This window comes from Lycium ferocissimum, chromosome 4 (assembly GCF_029784015.1).
Source record: "Lycium ferocissimum isolate CSIRO_LF1 chromosome 4, AGI_CSIRO_Lferr_CH_V1, whole genome shotgun sequence".
Lineage (NCBI taxonomy): Eukaryota > Viridiplantae > Streptophyta > Magnoliopsida > Solanales > Solanaceae > Lycium > Lycium ferocissimum.
Genome location: NC_081345.1, coordinates 56,285,850 through 56,307,993, shown reverse-complemented (window position 1 = coordinate 56,307,993; position 22,144 = coordinate 56,285,850). Strand labels below are relative to the sequence as shown.

General features: G+C 35.1%; 2 protein-coding genes across 2 annotated transcripts; both read right to left on the bottom strand.

Moving 5' to 3' along the window:
• Positions 1 to 1,040: 1,040 nt before the first annotated feature.
• On the bottom strand, positions 1,041 to 9,261 carry LOC132053562 (calcium-dependent lipid-binding protein-like). The gene is made up of 11 exons (XM_059445651.1): positions 8,414 to 9,261; positions 6,329 to 6,430; positions 6,007 to 6,057; positions 5,208 to 5,328; positions 4,859 to 4,977; positions 4,657 to 4,755; positions 3,995 to 4,075; positions 3,820 to 3,905; positions 2,608 to 2,833; positions 2,341 to 2,505; positions 1,041 to 1,819 (listed from the first exon to the last, which is right to left on the bottom strand). Exons 1-11 carry the CDS (start codon positions 8,516 to 8,518, stop codon positions 1,505 to 1,507), a joined length of 1,470 nt encoding a protein of 489 aa, XP_059301634.1. The 5' UTR covers positions 8,519 to 9,261; the 3' UTR covers positions 1,041 to 1,504.
• A 135-nt stretch (positions 9,262 to 9,396) lies between these two features.
• On the bottom strand, positions 9,397 to 21,721 carry LOC132053563 (digalactosyldiacylglycerol synthase 2, chloroplastic-like). Its single transcript, XM_059445652.1, has 5 exons — positions 21,552 to 21,721; positions 18,967 to 19,339; positions 17,779 to 18,042; positions 17,051 to 17,400; positions 9,397 to 10,097 (listed from the first exon to the last, which is right to left on the bottom strand). Exons 2-5 carry the CDS (start codon positions 19,246 to 19,248, stop codon positions 9,608 to 9,610), a joined length of 1,386 nt encoding a protein of 461 aa, XP_059301635.1. The 5' UTR covers positions 19,249 to 19,339; positions 21,552 to 21,721; the 3' UTR covers positions 9,397 to 9,607.
• Between the last annotated feature and the right edge of the window lie 423 nt (positions 21,722 to 22,144).

Here is a 22,144-nt window from a genome sequence, read left to right as displayed (position 1 = left end):
ATTTTATTTATTGTCCAAGGACTCCGTGTACTTAAAATAAATTACGGGAGGTCAAAAATTAGGTGTCAACAATGTGCTATTGTGCCTATCTGTCTATTTTATTGATTTCGTGATTTTATGCATGATACTAATTATCTTAGTCGGCCTATGATATCTACCGATACGTAGTGTTTGTACTGATACTACCTTGTTGCATTCTTTTGAGTGCAGATTGTGATCCAAAGATGTCTACCACACCTCATATTTAGCGTGATGCCAGTTACCGACAAATTCGAGGGTGAGCTCCTCTTCATGCCAGGCCGCCTGAAGATCTTTCTCATTTTGGATGTCTATTTCATGTCAGACATTTATGTTTAGTTCAGACAGATGTTCATTCTTTAGACATTTATGTTTTAGAGTCCTTGTACGATGACTTTCGGATTTTGGGGTTGTAATAGTTAGACCTCCACATTTGTTAATCATTTATGGCATGACTAGATGTTTGGATGATTATTACTTTGTTTATATTCTTGATATGTCCAAAAATGGCTAGGTAATTGGTAATCGTTGGATGGTTGGTTAAGGGGACTGGTTTGCCCACTAGGTGAATTAGTGTGGGTGCCACTCACGGCTATTTGAGTCGTGACAACATCACTGATCTTCAGAGATTGTTCATCATCTGAGCTAGGAGAGAATTATAAGAATCTCTCTCCATTTTACTTTGCAACTATTTCCCTTTAGTTATCTAAGTGGTTATTCATATTATATAACTCTTGCTACATTCACATTGTCATAGGATTTACACAGTTTGGATTATACGTTGTTTGTGGCCTCATTATAAATAAACTGACTGATTTACCTAATAAACGAATTTTAGGCTAAACAATCGGTGTTTTGGGAATTTAGCAATATTAAATGGGTATACAAAATGAGATGAAACACAAATATGTTTAGAAGTAAGGATTCATGTTAGCCAGTCTCAACTAGCTTGGGTTGAGAAGTTGTCGTTTGCATGGTTTTTCACTGCATGAACACAGCTTAATTTCCATCTTTAGAAATAAGCATCATTGTCACACTGAATCAACATACGGTATCACATTGTAAACCTCGGTTCAAACCACTACGATCTAACTCAAAACTACTAATCATTACAGAAAATCCATACTGCAAAAAGAGAGTACTGCTGTATATACAGAATATTAGTAGTATTAATGTTGAACAACATTTCCTGTATACAGCAGTCTCTTTTGATATGGATCGAATCCCCTTCTAAGCAGGAGAAAGGTCCAAACCATAGCCCGGAGCTACAGGATCTAGAAATGAAAGTGAAATTGGGATTTTTACACTGTATTTGCATGAATAGCTTAATTTCCGTCTTTAGAAATAAGCTTCATTGTCACATTGAATCAACATACGGTACGAGATTTTGTAAACCTCAGTCCAATCACTAAGATCTAACTCAAAACCACTAATCATTACAAAAAATCCATACTGCAAAAAGAGAGTACTGCTGTACAGAATATTATTAATCTTGAACAACATTTCCTGTCGGAGAGGAACCAGAACCACTTTTCTTGTGATTGTTTGATTGTGCAGTGAAGGTTCTTCCCATGAACTTTTTGGTTTTGTTTAGTCCACTTTTTACTACCCTTACACCAGCACCTAGCTTACTGCCCGCCGCACCGGCACCTGATGCAGCTAATGCTGCTGCACCATCAAGTGCTTCCATTGAGCTTCCAATTACACCTTCTGCTTTTAGTTGCTTCCTTTCTTCTATGATCCTCTTCTCTTCCTCCAGTGCTGCTAATTGCTCTTCCTTGCTGAACTCATGGTACAGTATCTGCATTTTTTGGCACCATAAAGTGTGTATAAAATTGATTCGTTTAATCTTTAAAGTTCCTAACACTGAACTTATTGTATTTTCGAAATTTGGGCTATATATGTAAGGTAGGGCGCTATTCGATGAAGAAAATAGACTTTAGGAAAGTGGTTCAAGTAGCTCCGCTCTTTCGAGCACAGGACTGAAAATCCTTGTGTTGGTGGTTCGAATCCACCTCTAAGCAGGCGAGCAGGATTTAGAAATGAAAGTGAAATATGTGTGTGTGTGTGTGTGTATTTGATCCATGTCGAATATACTAGGGTTCAATTGAACCCATTATTCAAAAGCTTTATTCTATGCTTTGGGGTGGAAACCAGGTATAGATAGAGCTAGATATACATTGCAAAACTACTTTCGTAACTCAGACTCATAGCATCTACATTCTAGATCAGTAATTGTCTTAAAGGCGGAGAAAACCAAAGTAAACAAATAGGACAGTTAAAAAGGAGGATCATGACAAAAACTATGATTTTGTTGTGTACCTTGATGGTAATAGTTCCTCTATCCTTCTTATCTTTGACTTTGAGCATATCAAATTTTGGCAGCAACCTTAATTCTATTTCTTTTGGAGTTTCGGCTTCAAGTTCATTCAGAGGCAACTTCGTGACACCCATTCGATCGTCTTCTCCAATGTCTTCATCAAAGACCTGTTCAAAGTCATGAATGTAACAAGAAAAACAGAATGAGAAGGCTAAATTTATCACACTTCAGGAAGAAAATAAAAAGAGAGATGGATGTTGTAATTAAACCTCTAGGAAGAGAGACTGAGTCTCCTTGTCTTCTGCAATCAACTCAAATGTCTCATCCCAAACAGGATTTAGGTTGTTATCAATGGTTTTTGTCTTAAACTTAAACAGTGGACGAATATACACGACCACATATGGGTCAGATTTTCCAATCATTTCTTGGTTCTTTAAGTTTGTAGCCCTCATTACAGTTACTTTTAGTTTCCCCTGTGGCTTAAGCTCCAAATCGCTGCATGGACACAGAAACAACAATTAAAATCAGTTTGATGACCTAGCATTTACGTTCCATATTCAGAAGAACATGACAGATTTGGGAAGGCCTTGAAATACAGGCAATGGACTCCAGCCCCAGGGAAATGTAGTACACAAAAGACAGAACAATAGTTCAGCAGGCCTGGATACGGGTTCGCCAAACCAGTAGTTTTTGTTCAAATAGTATTTGTATTATGAAATTCATTAAATAAGTACAAATATTCAGTGACAGAGCTAGAAATTTCATTAAGGGGATTCAACTTTTATAAAAATCGGTTATATCAAGCTTCTGTTTCAAGTCAATGGAATTCAACCCTTGTATTTATCAAGCATTTTATTATTTTTGGATTGTAATATACATGTATAATAAGTAAAAAAAATTGAGCAATGTGGCTCCGCAACTGCAAATATTAAGTTTACAACCCATTTATTAACACTTGAAATCATCGTTCTTAAATTCAGAACTCATAAAGTTGAAATCCTGCTCAGCCTTTGCGCACCTTGTCAATAGATTGGCAAAAGACAACTAACTTACAGCACCATGTCAAACAAATTGATGAAAATAAACCAAATTAAATAAGAAGAGTTGGGAAAATAAATAAATATTGTGGACGTGCACACACAGAGAAGAAAGCAAAAGGGAGCACCCAACTTCTGCCTATTATTTCAGTATTAGGAAGATTGAAAAAATAAAGAGATCATTACAGTCCAATGCGTTTGGCGATCTAATTTAAAAAATAACAAGCAAATGTATAGGTTTTCTATTTAAGTATAAATATATATATTGTATACATATAATATACATATATATACATATAGTATACATAATCAGTGTATATCTTTTGTATAACTTGGCTAGCGCATGTAATTAATTTTAGCCAACGGGACAAAAATTTAAAAAGCCCAAAGATAAACCGCATGATAATTAGCCTGTGGACAAGAAAATTGGGAAATTGAAGATACCTGGTATCCACAGGTAAGCCTCCAATTGGTACAACAATTCTGTGAGGCCATTCTAGCATATCTGTTACAATTGAATCTACAGTGTCCTTTCAGTGAGAAACAACACCAGTGTTAGGCTGAGGGGGAAGATTTGAAATATGAAATCTATTGCTAGAGGCACATTGTTAACACTTACTTCTATCATGTCAGAAAGTCCAGGAAGAGCTGTTAAACTTCCACCAACAGCTTTTAAAGTATAATCAATTCTTGGCTTTGGCTGGTTGGATAAACAAGGTATCAGTCATTCAAATGTCTATCAGGAATAAGTTTCTCATAAATCCAGCTGAAAGGGGCTATACTTTTGCCACTTAAAACAGAACCGTAAACCAATCGAGATAATTTAACAAGATGAAGCATCCAGAGTCATGCGACAAAGTGCTAGTTGGCACTTCTATACTTGTTCTAGAAGAATCTTGAGTTTAGTCTATCTTGGGACAAGTCCAATATACATGATTTGCCAACTAACCAGAAAGGACGAATTGAAATTTGTGTCCATGGTTAAAGTTCATGACTTAATATTGATTTTCTTGTAATGATCTGATTTTTTATTCTTGAATCAAGTTCAGTTAACATGTCATACTATCAAATTATAAAAAACATTAAGGCTTCATACATCGACAGACCCTTAAACTTGTCTGTAAATTTCATTGTCTCTCGAACTACTGCTTAGTCTCTCGACAGACACTTCAGATCAAATTTTGAATAAACTTCGGCGCATGTTCTCATAGAATCTATATTAGAAACAACACAAATTGAAGAATAAAAGAAGCAAATTTGCTCATATAATCTATGTTATACCTCAGAAAGTAAAGCAACAACAACGGCAGAAATGCAAGGAATTTCCTCCGCTAGTTGGAATATGACACGAATAACAGTGAAGACTTGAAGATCTTTCAACTGAAACCAATTTGGCAAAGGTCAGTACAACTGCTTGCTAGAAAACTCAGGAATCAGTAAAATTGTCCTCAGCAAATTAGACAGAAGAGTTGAGGCACCAAACCTGAATAGGTATAGAAGCAACCACTGCATCAACTTCTATAACAATATTGGGATCACCACCCCATCGGAGGTCAATATCCATAATAATTTGACCTTTTTTAAGGCTTTGAACTCGAATACCTGTATTAATTAGGTACTACACATGAATAACATTTAATGGTGGAGGTAAGCTTAAACAACTAAACATCATCTTTACCAAAGAAACGTTCGGTATAGATAAATTAGTTTAATTGCACTGGAGTATGAATTAATAAACAATGGAGAAATCACTAAGTATGTGGTTATAGATTCTTCAGTAGAATGTCTAATAAGACAGAACATAACAATAGAGGATAGGTTTATGTTGCTACCTTCAATTTTAGGAGCCACAGTTCCCAAGGACAGTTTGCTGAACTTCATTGAAGAAATTCCAGGAGGTCGATAATCTTCTAAAATAGGTTCAACAGAGTCTTTTATGATAGCTTCTCCTGCCTGCACAGTGACATATTTCAGAGATTATTAGATTTATGGTGTCACAAAATCGAGGTTGAATAGTACAAAACAAATATTTCTAGAAAAGTTTTAACATTTAAATTATCCATCCAGAGTGCTAACCATCATAATGGATGAGGTACATAATTCAAATTTCCAGTCTCAGTGCACACAGGAGTCAACTAAGATGCTGTACACGAAACAAAAGTTCCAACTGCTCAAGTTTATGAAAAAGAGATTCTATGCCTACTGCATCTCAACCTATCTCCCAAACTTAAATTCAACTTCGATACCGTTTCTTCCACATAAAACATTAATAAGGCACTGCCAAGTCTGTAAACAACTTCGATATGTCGTACTAGAAGCATTAGCATCAAATACCAACACATGAAAACTTAAAATTCTTATAGATTATGTTAAGGATCAGCATCATAAATGTCTTGTGGAAGTTCCCTAATCCTCAAGAGAAGTAGAATACTAAGACATGGTGACATTATTGAAAGATATATTCTCTAGAGAGGAGAAAAGATTTGGGGATCATCAGAAGAGACATTTTATATACTGATAATCAAAGAGAATCTCCAACGTATTCACAATTAATATTACTATTGAAGTTACAAAACCTGACTTACAAAGAAAAAATTGCACAGGATACCAAAGATAGGTGTAAAAGCTTACATCAGCAACAAATGGCCACAGTTTGCTCAATTGTTTGTTCAACCATTTGACCTGCCAGCGTGAAACAAATATGAGAAAAGTAATTTTAATAATGCCACCATAAGGCTCTTCTGTCAAGGTGTTAAAAACATCTATTCACAATGAAATAGATTTCTAGTCTTAAATATGTCATCAAACTGTTAATGAGACATTGTAGTGTTAAATTAGTCAGTATGGTGGTTAAAAGTTATATTAAAAGATGGCAGAATAAAAGATTCTCAGAGCTATGAACTTCAAAGATCATATGCAGGAGAAACCGGAAAAAGTAAAGCCAATATCCAACCTGTTCAAAAACTGGGAATGATATCCATTCAGGGAACTTATCGCCACATATTTTCTTTAGATCATCCCTGTTTAGGGAGCCCATTAGTTTTACATCCACTGCCTGTTAAAGCATTAAAACAAAATGAAGAGATCAAATACCAGTCTTTCAGAAAGGAAAGCAACATGCATATCTGTAATTTAAATTCTCTGTTCAACAAGCATGATGAAGAGCACCAAATAAATTTTGCAATCACAGTGGCTAGTTCTTACTCTTGTAGGAAAAGCACATGGGGAGAAACTGAACTATCAATACATATGGAGCAAATAAGAGAATCAAGCATCAAAACTATCAATAAATTAAGCCCAAGCAACAGCAGAGTGAATAACAATTCAATTAAAGAAATTTTCACTACAGCCTAGCTACATTATAATAAAACGGATCAATGGCATTTTTTGGCAGTCAATACTTTGCTTTTCTTTGATATTTTCATCATATCTTTTTTACACTCTTGTATTCTTCAAACCTGTTTTGAAAAAAGTTTTTCTTGAGCCGAGGGTCTATGGAAACAACCTCTCTACCTCACAAAGGTAGGGGTAAGGTCTGCGTACACCCCACCCTCCCCAGACCCCACTTGTGGAATCACACTGGAGATGTTGTTGTTGTGGTAAAACGGATCGATGCCATGGGCAAAGTCTGAGAAATTTATCCATTTTATGTTTAATTTTGACCAGCAACTTTAGATAGTACATGGCTTCTTAAAGGCCCTCAATATACTCATTGCTGACAATCCTAACTTCAAGCCAGAAATTTCATCTCCATTAATCCATGTTTTATTAGGTACCAAAGGCTTCATATTTGTATCCTTTCATGATAGCAGTGTGTATTTTCTTTTAGCAATGCACTAGTCCATCATGGGAGTAACGTTAAAGTTATCTCTGTGTGACCTATAGGTCACCGATTCGAGCCGTGGAAGCAGCCACTAATGCTTGCGTTAGCGTAGATTGTTTACATGATTGCCCTAGAGCCGCACCCTGAACCCTGCTAACGCAGGATGCTTTGTGCACCAAGCTGCCAATGCAACTTGAACTTAATTAATTCCAAATCACTCTCAAAATTATTACTCCCTCCGTCTCAATTTGTTTGACACTTTTCGCTTTTCGAGAGTCAAACGAGTTGTTCTTTGACCATTATTTTTTCATACTCCCTCCGTCCCAAAAAGATTGTCCTCTTTTGACTTTGCACAAAGTTTAAGAAATAAAGGAAGACTTTTGAAATGTGTGGTCCAAAACAAGCCTTAGATATTTGTGTGGCTATAAATCATCTCATAAAGTTAAATTCAGAGGCGGAGCCAGCTTATATCGAGGGGGTTCATCCGAACCCCCTCGGCAAAAAATTATAGTGTATTTTCAAACTTCAAATTATTTTATTTTGTATATATAGTAGGTGTTGAACTCCCTGACTTCTTCGTATATTTACCTTTTAGAATTTTTGAACCCCCTGGATGAAAATCCTGGTTCCGCCACTGGTTAAATTGTTTCTAAATATAGAAAGGGAACAGTCTTTTTGGGACAGACTAAAATGAAAAGGAGGACAATCTTTTTGGGACAGAGGGAGTATGTCTTTTAAATTATTAATTATGGTGACTTATAATACTCTTTACGTAGTTTCCAAATATGAAAATTTTATTTTGAAAAATGTAGAGATTCTATGTTCAAACACACAATCAAAATTAAGAAGTTTGATTCTCGGAAAGCGAAAAGTGTCAAACAAATTGGGACAGGGGAGTACCTATTTCAGTAAAAAAAAATTAGGCTTCCCAACTCCAAAGTTAGACAAATTATTTTGAGCTATGTCTTACTATCAATGCACTATCCCATCAGAAGTACCAACTTGAACTTAATTCAAAAACACTCCCCCAAAATCATTACCTATTTCAGACAAAAAAATAAATTAAATTGAACCTTCAGAGCTCTTAAGTTTGACAAATTCCAGAGATGAAAATTACTGTTCTCATAATACTTTTCAGGGGATAATTAAAACACAACTCGACATTACAACATGCCAACCGAAACACAATATAACAGAAATTGTTGACAAAGTTACCTTGGCGATTCGCTTGCGGCTACGATACCTCATCATATATTGCCAACCGAACATTATACCGATCCCGCATATCATCCCCATTAATATCCCCGATATCAATCCCATTTTTATATTTTACTATAAAAACGAAAAAAGTCTTCAAAGATGAAAGAATGCAAAGATTGGTGAAATGCAGAATCAGGTATGATTCCAAATTGACGCGTGGAAAACTAACAGACTTTGTAATTCAACCGTACGAGCTGACAAAAAAATATTTGGTTTGATTTCTTGGAAATAAAATACTATTGTCTTTGGATTAGGAGGAGCTGAGAAAATGGATTAGGAAGCCACGAGCCAAAAATTTGAAAGGTGGTTGAAGGAGTTAGTTATGTCAGGGGTAAATTTGTCAGTTTGCATGGGGAGTCCCCTTAGTTTTATATTTTGTTACGTAATAGTAACTGACTTTGAGATTCTTCTTCTTTTTTTTTTTTTTTTTTTAACTACTCTGAGAATTTGGGTTAGCTGGAAATTCTGCTACAATAAAAGCATATATGTGTCTGCCTCTTGTTTCATTTTTTTTTTTTTCTCTTTGGAATTGCATTTGCATAGGAGTTGTTCTTTCTCAATTCCTTATGACTTATGTGATATTCTTGCAGTAATATGTTTAGTAATACGGTATTTGAAAACTTTTGACTCGATAAAAACTTTTCATTTCACCTTTAGTGGTCATTCAGTTGTTGGTTATGGAGAGAATTATTCATGTACTAAAACTACCATGGCTAATATGATATTTGGTAGCTTTTTAGTAGTGGACTTTGTACAAAATTCAAACATACCAAGTACAGTATTTGATTCCGTTTTACAATCCTACCTAAATAAATCAGGTATAAGTTATGTGTCAATGAGTTTTGTTTTTATGTAGGGTAGAAGATGAAATAATGTATACGTGGATTCCTGAACTTTATATAACTAATCCCTGCATAACTCTAACCAACAATCATACGAGCCATTAATGTCATGCTTTTATAACAACTAAAGAATCTTATAATACAACAACAAATTGAATGATTGTTAATTCTAAACAGCAAATCCTTCACTTCAACAGAAAAGACTACATTGTTGGCTGTCCCAAAAAAAAAAAAAAGAGAAATATTAACACTAATGACAAACAATTTGCATCATGCTTTCAAGATACCAGCCTGCAGACTATGCCTCTCATATCCATCTTCCAGAAGAAAATCCCTTTTTCTTTGCAGGAATGGCTAATCCCAGCTCTTTACATTGCTCTTCATCCGGTTGTGAACTCAGAAATCCAGTCCCCATGAAATGTACCGACGCTGATGCATCCTCGAGTTTTTTCTTCAAACTTAACGATGTGGAGAGGAAAGATTTCGAACCAGTCTTTGCTATTTTCTTTATTGGCACGACGTCCAGCTGTGCTGAATTCATAAATCGATCAGTTGCTGCTTCCCAGGAAAGTTCATGCCTCTGTTTATCAGCCAGAGGAGCAGGCTCGTCAGCCAATGCCTCGAGTGTAGCTTTAACAAAACCTTCACCATTATCATAAGTTCTGCAATTTGGAAACTGCATGAAGAATTCATTCGATGGATGGTTGGCGCATACAACTATTTTGCCCATAGCTAGTGCTTCAGCTGTAGTTGTACAAACAACATCCGTCGTGCTTGGATTAAGAAGCACTTTATAGCTGAAACCAAACAAAAGAACCCAAAAAAAAAAAAAAAAAATCCATTGTTAATGATATGAGGAAGAAAAACCAACACCTGTAAAGTGAAATGTTAAAACTAACACATATTGTCAATGTAGCTAGTACATGTAAAGAAAGAACAAGATAAAATAATCTGTTGGTCACAGCATTGATTGTCCCATGAACATGTTGTTTTAAAAGAGAATCCCTTAGAAAGTATAAAATATGCCATTTTCCTCAGAAAGAAAAAAAAGATATCCTGGATGTCTTTCATTTAAATATTGAAATATTCAATGAGACATAAAGCCATTCAAGACAAATTATATTCTTCATTATACCAAAGAGTAACCATGGATTCATTTCCCGTTTGTTTGTTTGGAACTGTCACAGAAATTGGGATCCGCTGAATCTCTTAACATATATTCATTTCAAATGTGCATAGAGCAGCGACGCATCTCTCTCTCTCTCTCTCTCCATAAAAGTGGACTTTAGCACCTACAATTGAATCAATATAAAAAGAGCTAATAACAACGACAAAAGCCAAATCAAGAACTGTTACACCTAGGGCCTGTTTGGAAAGCCACCCAGGTAATTGGAATTGGGTGTAATCGGATGTAATTACACAGTTTGACCTGTTTGTTTGACCAGATAATTACACAGTTAGGTGGGAATTGAGTGTAATTGAGAGGGTGTAATTACACTCTCCAATTCTCAAGGGGGGCTGAGAATTGGGTGTAATTACACCCTGTAATTACAGGGTTACTTTTTAGTTTATTTCTTTTTAATTTTATTTTAATTTCTTTTCTTTTTAATTTATTTTTTATTTTGATTATTTAATTTCTTTTTTATTTTATTTTAATTTCTTTTCTTTTCTAATTTATTTTTTATTTCTATTATTTAATTTCTTTTTTATTTTTACTTCTTAATTATTTTTATTTTTTAAAATATATTTTTCTTTTTATAGTATTTATATTTTATTTCTTTTCTTCTCATTCTCAACCTTTACTTCTTGTGGTTCCATGTAATTGCTCGTATTTTTTTTCCAGTTTTTTATTTTATTCATTTAGCATAATCGTGTTAATATTCTAATATTTGAAATTACATCTCTTAATATTAGAAAGAATGAGTCATTAACAAACTTGGCATATAATGAGTGAAGTTATTAAAATAGAATTTTGTTGTGAATGAGGTTATAGAGTTGTATTTTCCTTTTCTTTTGAATTACAAGAGTATTTACTTATGTTACGTTGAAACTTACTTATGTAACGTTGGAATTTGACATAAGAGTATTATGTTAAATTTTTTTCTTTTGGATTTTGAATTTAGGTTATATTTTCGATTTTAAAAATATTTGCTTTAGTACTTATTGACTTGTTATTTCACATTCGTCGTTTATTTTTCACTTACAGTTGATAGAATTATTGTCAAACATTTGAATAATGTTATGGCATTATATTTATAAATATTCTTTTTTTGTCAAACATCCAATCTCATGATGTTCTCACAAAAAAAGGCATGCTTTTAAGTTTTATAATCAATTAAAATATTATTAATTTGAAATTATATATCAATTATTTTTTACAATATTAGTTACAAATATATGATTATTAATTAACTTATTTTCAAGAAACAATGTATTGTTAAATAAATAATTTAATATCATTTATATGCACATATTTTTTAAATATTAATTTTAAATTTTTTATAATTAAATTTTATTTTTAAATTAAACTAACTGTGTAATTACACATGTGCAACCAAACAACACGCTTGTAATTACACTGTAATTACATTGTGACAAACAAACAGGTCGTGGTAATTACAATACTGTGTAATTACTAGGCTGTGTAATTACTAGGGTAGTAATTACACCAATTCCAATTACCAGGTGGCTTTCCAAACAGGCTCCTAGTAAATTTCCACGTCATCATAAGCAAACTAACGTGAGTCCAGAGAGGCTATGATACCCCTATAAGGTTAAGGAAGACTTTTAATAAGTGTTTCACAAGTATTTAAAGGTTTCGGGATCAAGCGAAGCGAAGAAATTAAGTTTGTTGAAAATTTGGGAAAACTTGGCAGAATTTTGGACAGGATTTTTGGTCCAACTTGAGAGAGGCATATATCCTAGAATATGAGGAGCTACGGAATCCATAACCTATGTAAATTGAAGTTCGGCGAGATTTCTATCCAATGCAACTAACAGATCGCAATTCTGAGAAGTATAGGATGAATTAAGGCCCATCCAAAAATGTACGTCCCGTACATTTTGGACGTACCTTACCTGAAATTTCCAAAAAGTTAAAAAAAAAAAAAAATTACCTCCAAAGTACGGGATGAACAGTAACCCGTACTTCAAAGTACGGGATGAACGGTAACCCGTACTTTGCCCGAAATTTCCAGAAATTGGAAGTCGGTAGAATTTTTTCCTAAGCCTATAAATAGATATTTCCACAACCTAGGCTTCATTTTTCACCCAAAATAAATCCCTAATGTCTCTCTAAGCTTCCCTTAACATCCATAAACACTCCAAATCATTCTAAATCAAATCAAGAGAAGATCAACCTTGAAAACCAAAGTTAATTTATGGAAGTTGGAGGTTCTTGCTTTCACTTGGAGTTGTGGGGATTAAGTCTTGGAGCAAATTGTGTGAGTTGAAATTCTTCAAATACAAGGTATGTTCTTCATCTTATCTCTTATGTTAAGTTGATTTGAAGGTTTAGCAAGCCTTAGAAAGTGAAAAGAGTTATGGGGAAAAGTTCAAATATGAATTGATGATATTTTGAGTTGTAAATTAACTTGAACTATAATTGTTAGCATGTTATGAGTATAATCTTGTTATGAGGGGTAATAATGATATTGAGGAAGTGCAGTATACAATTATGAGTATAATCTTGTATTGAAGTTGTTGTTATGGATTGTTCATGAAAAGAAGTTTGGGATTGGATTGAGTATGATTGGAATGTAATCTTTTGATTGTGGAATTGTTGGTGTTTTTATTGTGATTTTGGGAGTTGTTTTTGAGTTGGAGGAAATAGAAGATATAAGGGGAAATGCTGCCCAATTTTCGTTAGCTCATTTATTAATTTAGTTTGACCACAACTTACCCGAAGTGCGAATCATCTTGAATGTAGATTTACGAGCTCGGGAGGATAGGCTTTGAGTAGTTAAAGAGACGACGAAGTATGTTAAGGTTAACCCTTTCTTTCTAAAGGCATGATTCCCTTATTGTGAACCCATACATGGTATCCATAATGTCCTATTTCCATGAATTGCTAGAAACTCATAATTCTCAAAGTTCCTATGGTATTGTTGACAAAAGTTCCCTATGATGATGATGATGATGATAATGATGATTCCATTTCTAAAAATATCAAAGCTTATAGTTCGTAATGTTTTCATGATATTATTGAGCTTGTTCTATGATTATTGATTTTATTCATTATTGTTGATCTCACCTTATGGTAATTGTTCTTTCAAGGTGAGATATAGCGATGATGATGATTCCATAATGATAATCGGAGGTTACCGACCTTACGTCACTCCGATAGACTTATAGCTTTTATTGGGCTCTCATGCATGCTTTATATATATGTATGTATTTTCTCACACCGCGCCGCACTATAGTCGGTCGGGCATGCACGTAGATGTGCACACCACTACAGTGGGCAGGTTATGATGTTAACCCGGACGCGGGATGCCATGGACGTGGGATGATATGATATTTTGGATCGGCTACATGTTCCGCAGCAATATATATATATATATATATATATATATATATATATATATATATATATGTACGTATAAAAAATGTTTTTTTAAAAAGCTAAGCATGCATGACATCCGCCTCAAGAAGCAATCAGATGTACAGTTTATCTCTCTTACCTTATGTTTCTACATATTTTTATTATGTTGTTATTCATGCCTTACATACTCAGTACATTTTTCGTACTGATGTCCTTTTGCTTGGGGACGTTGCGTTCATGCTCGCAGGTAGGCAGGGAGACGGATCAAATCCATAGGTGCTTCATCAGCTATGTAGAGGCTCATAGACAGATGTATATAGTTAGATGTTCTATAACCTCATCGGTTCATATTTTTGTGTATCATTTTTGGCAGCCTTGTCGGCTTGTGCATATGGGCTTAGTTGAGGATGATTATATAGATGTGCATTTATCTTTTAGACGCATGCCCTTACAGATTATGATAGTTATGAGTTATCTTTGTGGTCCACCTAGATATGATTATGAGATGTATGAGAAGAGGTGTTCGGGAGGTTAGCTCCTGTTGCCCGTCATGGCCCTCTGGTTGGGTCGTGACAAGAACAGTAAAAATTCAAAACCAGTTAGGTTCATGAAACAACCCCTTGAGACCCATCGAATCTCTTAAAATATATTCATTTCAAATGTGCATAGAACAGCAACACATCTCTCGTTCTCTATCTCTCTCTCCCCATAAAGTGCACTTAACACCTAAATAGAATCAATACCAATAATGGCAAAAGCCAAATCCAGAACAGTAAAAGTTCAGAACCCCCTTGGGTTCGTGAAAAGACCTCTTGGATCCATAAACTATGCACACCAACTACTTTGTTAGGTTCCTACTTGCTACCGTGCTACTTTATGCACACTGAGGATGGTCGGGGCACTTTGGTAATCCTTAAAAGTGGAAGTGATTTAAATTGGGAACTTTCATGGGTCTACTTGTGGTGTTAAATATTCTGCAGCTTTCAGTATTTATAGCTCTGTGTAGCGTAAGACCTAGTGCGTTCTAGAACCGATCCCCAGTTCCCCACAAGTTATCTCTTTTGGTTAAATTGCTACGTTTTCAAGTCAATAAATGTTGCATCTTCTGTTATGCGTTTGCTAATTTACGAATGCAACCGAGTTGTTCCATCAACACTATGGCACAAAAGAAGCCAAAAAGGACAAAATTCAAACTGATCAACTAACATGAATAAATGCCCCAGACCCCACTTTGTGGGATTACACTGGGTATGTTGTTGTTGTTGTTATCTGTCCTAAATGATTTTGACTTGTTTTTCAAACCCCCAATTCGCTCCCACTTGCCTCTAGTATCTGTGTCTTGGTTTCCTTTGGTTACTAAGATGTTTCAATTTGCTAAGTTTCACCGGTCCAAGGAGCACGAACTAGCCTTGGAGCTTGGATACAGTTTCAATCCGATTTATGCACACCCTTGAGCTTTGTTTTCCTTTCCTTCAACAATTCTCCATTCTTGTCCTTTCTTGCTTTTTCATTTTGTATGTGCAGGGTGGGGGTAATGGCAGAGGCTGGGTACTTAGGAACGTCGCACTTGGAATGCGGATTACAGACTCCAGGGAAGAAGTAAATTTCCCATTCTATCAATGCAAGTTTCTAATTACTTAACTGGCATTGAGTTGAGAACACTTTTACAGTAACATACTACCTTAAGAGGCAACTCAGACACCTGAAATTGATTAAACCAGTCAAAGCGTGTTTCTTGCAGAATGTAAAACCAGCTGCCGCATTTTTCGAATACAGTGTCCATCCCATATTTGAATGTCCATCTCAGTCTGGAGTTGACACCATTATTAAGATGAGAATCCAAAATGCGTTCCTTACAGTTAACTGAGGGGACACCAGGAGGACAATTTGGGTTTTTTTTTTTTTTTTTTTTTTTGAGACTCTAAAGGAAATCTCTATGTCCCACCAACACAGGTACCAGGTAATTCTGAAGACAATTTGAGTTTCTAGAATCGAACAAGAAAATTGTTCTAATAAAAAGTAAAACTGGACGCCCTGCAACTACTTTGTTTTATAGTACATGGATAACCTTACTTTGGGGAAATATCTTGGAATAAAATCAAACAGAGATGCGCCAACTGTGCAACAAAAGAGATGTCTTTACAGAACATAAGGAAAACAACTTTAAGGAAGCTCTAGTTTTTAAAAACTTGCTCTACTTCACTTGCCTTCTGAAATTGAGTTATTTTGACCTATTCCAGAGTGTTAGCACTGTCTGATACCACAACTAAGAGTTGGATAAGGCGGGCCAAGAGTGGACCACAGTAACTGCCATTTCTACAATTGCTATAGTGAAGCCAAAGCATAAGAAAGTACTAAGATAAATTTACATCTCATAACTATCTTAAAAATCATGTAGATAAATTCTATTATTCTATTGGGTGTTGAAAACGTAGGGAAGAGACATTAAAGGATGATAGGATACTGGGAAAGCATAACCACAAACAAGCCTAAAGCCCTTAACCTGTGTACATAATATTTTTTTAATATATTATATTTATTCATTATTAACACATAAAATGGCATCAAAAGTATTTACAAAGTGAATGACTGGTTCAACAAAATCTTTTAACCAAGTCGTCCCGATCTTCCATTCATAATGTTATCCTCCCTTTACACCAAAAAGACTAAGGGTGTTTACACCAAAAAGACTAAGGGTGTGTTTTGGGATTTCCAAGTTTCGCATGTCTGGTTGGTCAAAATTTTTGAAAAACATTTTCTCCAGGAAAACAAGTTCCTTAAAAATGAGGAAAATGACTTCCCTAATGGAAGTAGGGCAAACAAGTTTCATAAGTGACATTCTAAGTTCATTGTCTCCTCCCCGCCCACCCAACGCCCCCCACTCCCACCATCCCACCCCCACTCCCAGCCCATCCCACTCTCAAAGTGTTTTGCTAGATTTCATATAAATGCTCTTGGAATAATATTTTTTTCTTACTTACCAAATACTAGAAAACTAGTAAGAAACCCACTTATTTTCCAACAAAACATTTTCTAGGAGAAGATTTTCCTTCATACCAAACAAACCCTAAGTGAAACACAAAAGACGTTTGAATAGATACAGTAGATGCACGCCCAGTCACCCACAATGGGAGAAATACCTCACAGATATATAACAGGAGTGAAGGAGAAGTTTGATAGTAGTAGTTAGCATTTGGAGGAACTTACTTGTGAAATATAGGATCAGCATGATCACGCGCTGGATGGACCTTAACTGTAAATTCCAACTTCTTAAAAGCCACCTCAATTTGAGCAGAATCCTCACCGCTACCGTATAAATCTATTTCTAATCCAGCAAGTTCCTTTTGATGATCACGTAAGAGTCTAAGTAGTTCCTTGTATCCTTTACTCCACAACATCTTACCAATGTAGTAGGCACCTTTGCTGAAAGCTTGCTTATCATTTTGCTGCTTCTCTATGGTTTTCATCCCAATCTGAAGGAACTTTGGATTGACTCCGTGCACGTTACAGACCAGGGATCTTGGGAGATCCTGGGTGGCAGCAGATAACCTGATGACCTGTCAGAACAAGAAATTGTAACTATTTGAGTCATTTCATATCAAGGACGAGAAAACCACAATCGAAGTTATAACCACAAGTAAGGCCGTTAAGTCTCACGGAGTAATTTCAAAATCGTAAAGGAGTCTAAATTTATATATCAAGGTAAAACCATTATCTTTGCCACTATGCTATACCATTTACTGGTGGAAGAGCATTCGTTTCTCAAGTCCATCAGAAAGAGAATTAAACAGTCCCACGTTAAAGTGATCTCAAATACTTACATTTCACCTAATTAGCTTAAAACATGTACCAGTTCGTGCCCTCCCCCTTCCCACACAGAATCTAGATCATCATAACCAACAAATTACATAAACTAAAATGAACTAGCATCATACCTTGTGGCAATAAAGATCGACAACCCAAGTATTTATCTGTTTCAAGAAAAAAGCCTCCACAGCATTCCTTTCTCTTCTAACATATTCCAAGTAATTGGTGTGAACAATTCCTACAACCAAACGAAATTTCTTTTTCCATCTCTTTCCATGATGAAACCACGTAAGATGCTCAGGCTCCTCAAGGACTGCAACATCTGCTTCATCATCTGGGATAATTACAGTTATATCCCCTAAAGCAAGAATGCTCCTTTTCTCCAGAGAGAACTTCAGTGCCAGAAATTATCATTGCAAAATTACAAATACTGATAAATGAAAACAAATTGAATAGAATAATTTGCAATATGAAATGATCTTCCAGAACTTCATATCAAAATGTTATCATTGATTAAATAGAACTAATTCTAGAAAAAAAATGAAAATAGGAGGTTGGAAGAAGATAACAAAATTATCACGGTGCATACTTTCAAGAACCAAATGATTTTAAAGCTAAAAAACCTATATGCCCGCATGGAACTCCCACCTTTTTTCGCAAGTTTAAGGACCCTAAATTTCTAGCAGCAGTCTAAATTTAGTTGTCTTCATACTGTAGAGACATCATTAAATTCCAAGAAATAAACAGAAAAGAAAAAGATGAAATAAATACTAAACAAAATTAAAAAAAGAAAAGACTTCCTTAAGTTACAAGTTTCAATTTCTCCATTCCCCGAAGTACAGGAAAGAAAAACAATCAAAGATCATAAGCTGAGAGCTTGAAGCACTAGGATGTTTTCTAAAAACTAACTTGCGGCAAATTGTAACTCTGAGAGGCTTAAAATTTCTGAAGGGGAAAATATAACATATTGAACGCTTTTAGAGCAGCTTCCCTTGCTCCCAATCTAAATCTTTTGCGTATGAGGAGAAGAAAAAGAACAGCCAATAAAACAGAAGAAAGAAAAAGGGGCATGTAAAACAATTTTGGTTGACATCTACAAATATGTTGAATTGAACATCGGCGCAATCATCATTGAATAAATCCAAGCTGTAATTCCTAGTGCTAGATAGTAAGATATAGACACACATATACCTAGGAGCTCGGTGTTTTTGGTATTATAAGCTACATTCTTACTCAATCGTATTTAAGAATTTAGAAAAGAAATGAGATGAATCTTTTTTTTTTTTTTCGATAAGTTGAAATAATTCTGGATTTACCTTTCCAGGGTAAAAACGTATGCTAAAATTTGATGCAAATCCAGTCCTCTCTTCCACCCACTGGCGGACACACTTTTCCTGCTCCAAATGTGAATTAAATTTGACACCACTGGGAAAAACATGTTCCTGATCTTTCAATGGCAGCCAAGGAACAACCAAGGTGACCTTTTGCTCGCCATCTTTTGCAAGATAGGCAGCACGAAAGAGAGGATTGACGGAAGTCCCAGTTAGCCAAGGAATACTTGCAGTAGTATATATGGCGATGTGATGTTTTTTGTCCATTTATGGAGGTAGATCGAGTCAGATTATTTCTGGCTTCTTCACATGCCACTTAGAGTCAGGAAAGGGCAGTTTCACAGACTGACCTGTACAGCTGAATTTGAAGCTATTAATCAGTATTTTATCAAATACATAAAGACTCATAACATGTTTTAAATGAAGGACAAGTGGAAGATATTGAAGAAAAACAGGGAAGTTTAAGAAAAGTTTGATTGAAATGAAGAAATACACTACAAAATTTATATCAAATGCCAAAGGGTTAAAAACATTATGAATAATGATTTTTTAAGAATAAAAAGAAGATGGTGCTAAAGAAACTTGGGTACAGAGGAGATTCAAGTCAAATATATTTGGTACCAAGCAGAGTTGTTCTATCACCACTGACTTACAAACAGAAATTGTGGTCGAGTTTTAAGAAAAACACGTAGTCTCACCTCAGGTACTTTATTCAATACTGCATGCTTTAGGTGAAAAGAACTAAGAGCAAAGGCGGATCCAAGATTTAATTTTGATCAGTTCAACCTTTAAATGAGCACTGAACTCATTGTACTTTTTTGAATATGATTTTTAACCCGAGAAATCCCCGAGGCCCAGTGGCGTACGGTTTGAAACTCGGTGTATAGCGGGCCGCCCTTTACCCTTTTCCCTTCTTAAATACCAGGCTTTTATCTGCAACAGGGTTTGAACCCATGATTTGCCACTAACCCCACATCAAGTGTTACGCCCTTACCACTAACCCATGGCGTACTCTCGAAATTATGGGTTTCGAATTTAATATTTGCTGAAATTTCAGTCATTTTTCACATGTATATCTATATTCCATGTCAAAATTAAAGCGTCAGTTTAACCCATTGCATAAGCCTTCCATCCACCTCTCACTAAGAGAACGAAAACTACAAGCTCTAAACTTCCATTTCCATTTCCCCCTTCCTTGTAAGTACTTTTTTTTTTTTTTTCTAACATACTAAGCAATTTCAAATACGTGGCTGTAAAGATGGTCTGGGCCTAAGTTGCTCGAACTCTCCAAAAATGTTGCCATGTCGGATCCTACAAAAATACACTACTTTTGGAGGATATGACACGAACCCGTCGATATTTTTGAAGAGTCCGAGCAACATCGTGCCCTTTCATAAGCTTCAATAAGAAACATCTTGAATGCTAACACTAATTTTTTGTACTTGCCATATTGAAGAAAAGTAAGATTCATAGTTTAATAGAATTGAAGAAAGTTCAGAACTCTCCATAGAAATTTGTCATATTATGCGCAAGATAAAGCACGATATGCACGAAGACCCATTTAAATAAAGAAGGGACAATCACAGCCCAATACCTTTGGGTGATCTAGTTTACAAAATAGCCAGAAAAAATATAGGATTTGTATATTTATCCATAAATATACATATAATATACATAAATATACTATAATCTACATACACTATACGTATAATATACGTTTCAGTCTATAAGTAAGTTTTGTATATTTGGGCTATTGCCGGTAATTAAGTTTGGCTGAAGGGATATAAACGAAAGAATCCCTTTAAAGAAACTAAACACTCTCTTTCCGCTAAGACAAAATACAAAGCTATTACTTCCCATATTGAAGAAAAGCAAGCACAAAAGAATTGATGAAACCTCAAAAACTTCAGTCAGAAAATGCATATTAATACCAAAAACAAAACCTATATATGCAAAAAACCCATTACAGAAGAAAACAAAAGGTTTGACTCATTTCTGCAAAGTCAGAATTCTTGAACCAATATAAAAGAAAGGGACAGGAAATAAAACATAAGAAAACAAACGTAGCCAACATAGGATTATTGATTATTGCATTAAAGGTTGATGTTACCTGAAACAAACAACACAAACAAAGATTTCAGAGAAAGAATAATCTAAAACATGTTTTTACCTGAATTGTCTCCAACACCAAGGGGTTGAAGTGAAGAAGCCATGGCAAAATACTAAAGAAGGCATGACAAAGTAACTACAGCAAAATAATACGATAATCGAAGCACACGAAACAAAACTTCAGTCAGAAATGCATCATAATACCAAAAACAAAACCAATATACACAAAAAACCATTACAGAATAAAACAAAAGGTTGTTGCCAATATACACAAAAACTCATGTCTGCAAAGTCAAAATTCAAAACTTGAACCAACAGAAAAGAAAGGACATGCAATAAAACATAAGAAAACAGACGTAGCCAACATAATATTATTGGTTATTATTCCATTAAAAAGTTTCTTATACCCGGAACAACACAAAACAAAGATTTCAAAGAAAGAATCTACAACATGTTTTTACCTGAATTATCTCCAACACCTATGGGGGTTGAAGAATTCGCAGGTCAGGGAATTTTTTCTTCGACAAGAATTAGGTGGTGGGGAACAATAAATTAATTGAGAGGTATTATACAATGGAAATAATAGAGACATTATTATTATTAATGATTTGAGAGCAAAGATGCGAATAATTAGGAGGAATATAGGAAGTGGCAATCAATAGTTGTATTGTAGGAATAAAAAGAAATTGACAAGAGGGGAATTAGAGGCACGCGCTTGGCACGTGGAATAGGAAGTTGCGTTAGTTTTATGACCGTTGTCAAAGAAAGAGACAAGTAAAGGGAGACGGAAGAACATAAATGAGTGTTTTAAAAGGCAGTTTCGGATCTTGTCTCGAAGCTCGCTTCAGAAAATTAAAAGAAAGTCCTTGAGGCTCACGTGTGGGCCTTGGTTATATGAGGCTTGCGTCCTAATTGCCTGATTGTGTGTTCTATATACGCCCAACGCTCTAGGCTCGCCTAATAGTTCTTACACAAATTACGTGTCAAATTTCTTAATTAACACTATTGACCCTCATTATTCTTTAATAAATGAATGATACTTAATATTTTTTCC

Excerpts from the sequence above, each read along its gene's own strand:
- LOC132053562 (XM_059445651.1), bottom strand. The coding sequence starts at position 8,518 with ATGGGATTGATATCGGGGATATTAATGGGGATGATATGCGGGATCGGT. Across the intron at positions 2,506-2,607 it reads CTCAGTCTCTCTTCCTAGAG|GTCTTTGATGAAGACATTGG; the intron begins GTTTAATTACAA and ends GACTTTGAACAG. Across the intron at positions 1,820-2,340 it reads GAGGAACTATTACCATCAAG|ATACTGTACCATGAGTTCAG; the intron begins GTACACAACAAA and ends CAAAAAATGCAG.
- LOC132053563 (XM_059445652.1), bottom strand. The coding sequence starts at position 19,248 with ATGGACAAAAAACATCACATCGCCATATATACTACTGCAAGTATTCCT. Across the intron at positions 17,401-17,778 it reads TCGATCTTTATTGCCACAAG|GTCATCAGGTTATCTGCTGC; the intron begins GTATGATGCTAG and ends TTGTTCTGACAG. Across the intron at positions 10,098-17,050 it reads GCTGATCCTATATTTCACAA|CTATAAAGTGCTTCTTAATC; the intron begins GTAAGTTCCTCC and ends GTTTGGTTTCAG.